Source organism: Ctenocephalides felis, unplaced genomic scaffold (genome assembly GCF_003426905.1).
Source record: "Ctenocephalides felis isolate EL2017-DRISC unplaced genomic scaffold, ASM342690v1 CF-g0.4_SCAFFOLD_03571, whole genome shotgun sequence".
NCBI lineage: Eukaryota > Metazoa > Arthropoda > Insecta > Siphonaptera > Pulicidae > Ctenocephalides > Ctenocephalides felis.
In genome coordinates, this window is record NW_020539725.1 from 67947672 (window position 1) to 67955652 (window position 7981).

Genomic DNA, 7981 nt, shown 5'->3' on the forward strand with positions numbered 1-7981 from the left:
TTCTAGATAGAGATAGAGATAGACTTTAGAAAATTTAGACTTTTTTAAAGTTTTGAAATTTTTCGAATATTTGTGAAACAGAGTAAATAGACAGGTAGAGAGTCATTTTTCTTTGTATAAATATTTCCTAAGGAATTCTAGTTTTCTCGTCCTAGTAGAAATGGACAGCAATGAGTTCAATTTTACTCAAGAGTAAGGTCCTCTTTAAAATAAATATTTTCTAAGGAATTTTGGATGGAGTCCTCTTCAAGGACTTCTAGTTTGTTAGTCAGTACAGTTCTTTACTGTATGAATATTTTCTAAGAAAGTCTATATTGCTCGTCAGTACAGTCTCTTTCCTTGTAGGAATATTTTCTAAGAAATTCTAGTTTGCTCGTCAGTAGAGTCCCCTTTCTTGTAGAAATATTGTCTAAGGAGTTTAAGTTTGTTTATTAGTAGAGTCCTTTTTTGCATCAAAATTCCCCAATTTTTCTAGAGTTCCTTTTCTGCGACCAAGAAAATAGGTCGTCAGTAGAGTCAATTTTCTGTATAAATATTTCCCAAGAAATTCTAATTTGCTCACCAGTACAGTCCCAGTTTTCTCGTCAGTAAAGTTTTTTTTGTATGAATATTTTACTAATGAATTCTTGTACTAATAAATTCTAAATATTTGAATTTTATATTTATAATATTTTTCAATTTAATAATTCTTTTACTAATGAATTCTATTTACTAATTGCTTTCTGTTTGCTTGTCAGTAGACTCTTTTCCTTGTAGAAATATTTCCTGGGGACTTTTAATTTTATTCGGCAGTAAATTTAGAAACAAGTCATTTTATCTATGGGTCTTAGAATCAAAAAAATAGGCAAAAAACGAAACTTGATGAATGCAAATTTTCGATACTTTTTAGTAAACTTGATGTATTTTGTAAGATTATTTTATACTAGACAATTCAACTCTTAATCCAGTCATTTAAGCTAAAATTAGGTAAGAATCTCAGAATTCGAGATACCCAGCTGTAAGTCAGTAAATACCCCAAAATAAACCCTAAAAGTTGTCTCAAAACCTACATATGGTACGTACATCCTTCTATATGTAAGTTTTGAGACAACTTTCAGGGTGCTATTTTAGGGTATTTACTGACTTACAGCTGGGCATCTCGGGTTGCAAAGTGAACTTACTATAATGACTGGACTATATATTATAGTAATTAATACCATGTACTAAGTGTATTTAAAATTTATTTAAGGGGTTACTTGGGTTTCACGGTTTCAGAAAATCAAAAAAAAATGTTTTGTCTTATTAAATTCTATAACATCTCTAGAATATTGTCCTAAATTGTTAAGTTGATCCGTTTAATAGTTTCGGAGATACAGTCTTGAAAAGGTGGACGCTTGAGGTCCATCTTTATTGTTTCTTAAAACTTTAAACGCGTTTTTTTTCAAAACTATGTTTTCAAAGACGGTTGTCAAGATTTCTTAAGAACAACTCAACTGATCTTGGTGAAATTTTACACAGGTCTTCGAGATATCGTTTATAAGGTATTGAACGAAGGATTTTCTTTTTGTTTAATTACAACTATTTAACAAAGAAAGAATGTCGAGAAATTTTAATCGAAACTTGCATTTTTTTATAAAAACGTCTGCCAAAAATCCAATTTTATTTTTTTCTTTTTTCCTTCGTCCAATACCTAGTTTATTGTCTTTGCAAAAACACGTATTTTTTATTTTTATTTCGGAATTCTGCTGACAACGCGGTGACACCTTTTTTTCGAGGGACTGCCGAAAATGGCGTCATAATGACCGCGATTTTGATTTTTTTTTTTTGAAAATTTTACAAAATGTTTATTAAACATTTTTTAAAATTCATTAAAATATTTCATTTTTTATATGTAAAAAGCATAATTCAGAAAAATGCCGTTTTTTGCTCGAGGAAACCCATGTAACCCCTTAAAACAATAAAATTTTAAATTTGTTTCAGCAACTCCGCCACCAATGTTGAACGGCCCTTGGACTGTTCGAAATGTCAAGGGAGGTGTTTTTGGTTTAATTCATCACCGTGAGTAAATCACCATTATATCTACTAATAAACAATTTAATCAATTTCCAAATTTTGTTAATTTTTTTAATTTATTTCCAGCTGTCTACTGTGTCGGTCCACACGAAGTTTACCAACATTGCGACGCCCATTGCGACCAAATGTGTGATGGGAGCAACAAAATGGGTTTATCTTGCGATTACAGGATCTGCCTGGCAGGATGCAACTGCAAACCAGGTTACGCCAGGAATGACCAGGATAAATGTATTAGGATTACGGAATGCAAGAGACCTCCTATCAAGGAGAAAAGCAGGAAGAAGAAAAAACTTCACAAGAAGCCGAAACCAAATCGTGTTGAAAGATTGGCATGAATTGTTATTGACCAGCATCTGGGTTTGGGCATTGATTGGCAGTTTTGTATTTGGACCACCAAGTCTTTGTGGAAATTTTTAGAAAATTTAAGTTTTCTTATCAACTACATTCTTGCTATTTTATCAATCATCGTCTCAATTCAAAAAACAAGTGAAACTAGAAAGTGCTCAGAACAGCTTGGATTTTGTAGTTTATTTCTTCATTTCAGAAGGGTGAAATATTTTTTTAATCTTCAAACAAACATGTATGATATGGATATAAGGTAATATGTTTTTGAATGGTTTTTCTTGAAATGTAATTTTTTCGGCGTTAAGAATATTTATTATAAGTACAGTTAAATTTTTGACTTTTTCATCGATCTGATGTGATAATTTAGAATTTCTAATAGTTGTAAGTTTTTAGGATTTTGGACACTTTATTAATGATTTATTACTATTTAGCTTTATTTGAAATTTTTGCATTCTTTGTAAAAAAATATCATAAATGTCTTTTCGGTATTTCTAATATTGTTTTCGAAGTTCTTGATATTCACTGGGAATACTTGAAATTTTACTGTTTTTTTTTAACTCTTTTGTTTTTGGGGTTTTTATACAGAATTTTTGTAACATATCATTAGATTTATTTTGTTCTGCAGATTTTTTGTGTCATATTTATTATACATATATCCTTTGATGTGTTTTACATTTTTTTTGTTTTATGTTCCCAGATATTATTGTCATATTCAGACATTTTTAGGCGTATTCTCAATTTTTGTTTATTTTGTAACTCAAACAAATTTCTTCAATACCTCAAATTTTTTGCTTGACTATATCCTATTATATATTTATATATTTGTAAACAATCGTCAGATTTCTTCATTGTCATGTCCAAAGAATTTTTCCATAATTTTTTCTTCAAAATCTGTTTTTTTATCAAATCCACAATTATACATCACCAAATCACTTTTTTGAAATCTGATTTTTTGGAATGCAATTATTTATTTAAATTTTTTAAGTTTTATGATATTTAATATTGTCATATTAATGATAAGATACAAGTTGATATAATACATTTAAAAATTTCAAAAATAACTTAAAATTTATAGATTTTTTAGTAACAACTTGTAATAATATTCTATTTATATTTTTTAAATAAATTTATTAGAGATATATCAATAATTGTTAGATCTATAATAAATGTTTTAAGAAACTTGTTATTTATTTACGTGAATTATTTTATTTTATTAATTTGCGTGAATTTATTTTATTAAATTTTAATTTGCATTACTTTGAATTGAATATTATGTACATATTAAATAAAATATTTTGGGCATTTTTTTTGCAAATTTGAAATACCTATCAATTTATTATTTTATTTTACTCTTTGTCAACAAATCAATTATTTAGTTAAAATCAAAATTCTGCTGACAAAATTTAAATTCTACAGGAATAAATCAATTATTCTATTAGCAAAAATACATTTGAGAAATACTATCAAAAATATTAATTTTTCAGCAGAAATCAAAATTATGGTAGATTATTAACAAAATTTTAATCCTTCAATTTTTAATTAATATTTTAAAATATTGAAGAAATTTATAATTTTGTTAAAAAAATGTAGAGTATGGAAGTATTAAATTCTATGAAAAATTACAAAATATAAAAACTTGATTCATAACGTTTTAGGAAGGATTTTTTTAATATCGTATGAACAAAACAATGATTTCTATTTAAAAATAATATTACCAAATAGAAATCTAAGTCAAAACTACGTAAGCAAAATTCTAGGAGATTCAATAGTATACGATATTAATTTCATTCTCATTATGTTTTAATTAGCCAATAAATTTTTATTACCAATTTTTATTACCAATTTTTATTACTTAATTGTTAAATTTATTATGATAAAATTGGACGTCTGAATTAGTTATTGGCCAGTTTTAGTTCAACTCGGATACTTTGGTGATGGTGAAATTTTAGAAAGATGAAGAAAGTCTTCTTTCTACTTTTTTGTACTCTTATGGTTCCATTTGTGATAGGCAGTAAGTTGTAATTTATAATTGTAAAATTCGAAAATCCAAATATCCTATTTGAAAATGGTAAAATCTCAATTTATTGCAAGCAAGATATTTGAAACTAATTCAAAAAACAATGATAAAAGAAATTTCGAAAAATTTAACAGTTCTGCAACTCAATTTAATTTTTTTTGTTGATATAGAAATTTTTAATAAGTTTTGCATTATTTTTCAACTAATCCTGATGAAATTTTTACCGGAATAATAATTTTATTCAATTATATTCTAGAAATAATAAGCAAATTTTGTTTAAATATAATGATTATAATTTTATTTCAATAATACAATTAATAAACTAAAAATTAAATATTATTTTTCAGGACCTGGAAGCAACAAATATAAAAGACAAACAGGTATTAAACATTTTTTATTTATACGAAGTTTTCATTGGTTTTTAAAATATTTTGAAAATTAATAATTACATTACTTAAGTATTATTTAATAATTATTCAAGTATTATATAATTATGAAATTGTATTTTTCAGATGTAAGTGAACAATATGATGGAATTTTACCAGTCGGACCATTTATGAATCCTCCTCCAGGAGTTTTTGGAATGTTGCATCATCGTAAATATTATTATTATTATTATTATTATTATATATATATATATACATATATATACATATTAAATCATTTTGTTTATGAATTATTTATTTAATAATTCCTAAAATTTTATAATTGTTTCATGCAAATCCCGAAGAAGTTCGTTATTGTCAAAAAATCCGATTTGCTAATTTTATGTTTTCTCGACGTTTTGAGTCATTCTGAATCGAATGAGACTTAATTTGCTAAAAGTATGTTTTTGACATTTTATTGCTCAAGAACGGCTGGACCGATTTCAAAAATTTAAAACCCATTCGTTGTAACTGGCCTTAAGGCAATATGCCACTTGCAACTAGATCATTTTCATAATTATGAATTTGCTATTTTCTATTTTTTCGAAATTTGGAAAATGTATATTTTTGACCTTTTATAGACATTTTCTCAAAAACGGCTAGACCAATTTTGAAACATTAAAAGTCATTCGATGTAACTTGCCTCAAGGCAATATACCACTTACAATTAATTTATTTTTATAATTATGAATCTTCTATTTTTTATTTTTTTGAAATTTAGCAAAAGTATGGTTTTGCTCTTTCATACACATTTTCTCAAAAACGGGTAGACCGATTTTAAAAATTTAAAAGCTATTCGATGTAACTTGCCTCAAGACAATATACCACTTACAACTAGATCATTTTCATAATTAACTTTCCGTAGGGTAAGTTATAGTAATCGCAAAAATCGAAAATTAAAATTTACGTTTCAGAAGTTTCTGAATATTTTGACATACCTTAGAAAAAATTGATGTATGTGTGTGTATGTGCGGATACAAATTTTCGTCGACGATTTCGGGAACACGAATAAGGCGATTTGAATAATTCAAAAAACATTCGATTCGTATTGATAAGAAGACGTGCTGATTAGTTTTTGGCGAAGGCAGGTCTAGCCGTTCCGAAGATACGGGGTTAAAAGTGCCGAAAACGGTAACTCAGTTTTTAAGAGAACGGAACGTCCGATTTTAATAATTCAAAAAACATTTCACTTGTATTGACAAGATGAAGAATTGATCAAATTTTGATGAAGGCAGGTCTAGCGGTTTCGGAGATCTAATGAAAATAATAAAAAAAAAGGCATTGGCGGTCAAAAATGATCATTAGACATATGCACATCAAATTATCAGATTTAGATAGATTTTAACAATAAGTATACATTTTTTTGCATTTCTATGGGTTCCGTACCAATGCTTATGCGTTAGACGGCGACGCGCTTTGATATAGCGCTTTGATATAGCGTCTCTATGCAGTTAAAGCAGTACGATTGCTTTGAAAAAAAAAGTTCAGAATTTCCAAAAGATGTCAAAATAAAGAAAACATTTTTTTTTCAAAAAAAATTCTTTTTTAAAAAAATGTCAAATTCCTAGTTTCTCAAAAATCTAATTTTTTCGAAGTAAAAATTTTTCAAAAATGTTAATCGTTTTTTAAAAAAATAATAATATTTGGTACGGGAAGTTCCAGCAATTTGCCTTAAGGCACGATGCCCTAATTGCCTTAGGGTCCGTTCAAGTATTACGTAAGCACTATAGGGGGGCGGGGGGTTTGTTGATTTGCTTATTTTGGGTTGACATGGGGGGCAGGGTAGTGTGGATGATGATTACGTCATAGGTAGTATTTTTATTTTTTTACATTAATTGCAAAATTTTTACGTAAGCATGGACGTAGGGGGTAAGAGCTTTGCTTACTTTTGCTGACAAGGGCGATGGGGGTGGAGTAAATAATTGTAATAAATCTGCTTACGTGATACTTGAACGATCCCTTAAGACAGAATTCCACTTACAGCTAGTTTTTTTTTTATTTTCAGCTGTCGAATGTGTGGAACCCAACGAGATCTATCAACATTGCGAAGGGCACTGCGACCAAATGTGCGACGGAAGTAACAAATATGGTGTTCCTTGCACTACCGATTCATGCATTTCCGGATGCAACTGCAAACCAGGATACGCCAGAAACGCTGAAAACATTTGCGTTCAAATTACGAAGTGCTAGAAGAAAAATAATGAACACAAATTTGAAAAAACAAATTCATGAACCAAGTAACGATTTGATGATTAATAGATATGTTTTAATTATTGATGATGATAAAAATAATTAAAATAAATTATTAATTATTGAATAATAGTAGTCATTTTTTGCTGCTTTGACTTATAGTGTATCTGAAACAAAAATTTTTAGGTCATTTTGTATTTGTTCATTGCATATAAAAAATTTGTAGTAAAAATACTGCATATGGGTAGAGAATATAGGGTTTGTCAGTTTTCAAAAACCGTTTTTTTTTGGCGAAAATTATGAAATTCGAAAACCGGTTTTTTAGTGAAAAAAGTCGGTTTTCACTGTATAAATGGAAAATGACAAATATAGCCAAATGTAAAAGAAAGATAAAAGCGTTTTGATTCTTGAAATCATATCGGTTCAATAGCATTTGATATCTTATCAGTCTGCAATGGTTCCCAGAAAGGTTTTGTATATATTAATTTAGATTTTTATATCAGTGTACAAATTAATTTAAATCAGTGTGACTTCTTCTTGAAGAAGTAAATTCCTCTACTCAAACTTGAAAATAAGAGTTTTAAACCCTAGAAGCCACAAATAAAAGAACAAAAAACTTAGAATTATTATATCAGACTTTAAAAACAATTAAGCGTAATTTGGTCGCAAATATGAGTCTTTCTATTTCAGAAAATATTGTGAGTAAACAAAAGACACTATATCAATTCGATAGACGTTCTCAGTTTTTTGAAATCATATTTTATTAAACAAAAAAAACAATTAGAATGTTTAAAATTAATTAATTAAAATTGCTCGGAACAGACAATACCGAGTTTAGCTTAATTGCCTTAAAAACTAACATTGATATTAACAAGTATGTTTCAACATGTATCTAATATTTTTAATTTTTTTTTTAATTTAATGATGTTTTTTATTTAAAATGTATTATTTT

General features: G+C 27.6%; 1 protein-coding gene across 1 annotated transcript; it reads left to right on the top strand.

Moving 5' to 3' along the window:
* Positions 1-1973: 1973 nt before the first annotated feature.
* LOC113386600 lies at positions 1974-2597 on the top strand. Its single transcript, XM_026624370.1, has 2 exons — positions 1974-2037; positions 2119-2597. Exons 1-2 carry the CDS (start codon positions 1974-1976, stop codon positions 2385-2387), a joined length of 333 nt encoding a protein of 110 aa, XP_026480155.1. The 3' UTR covers positions 2388-2597.
* Positions 2598-7981: the final 5384 nt, after the last annotated feature.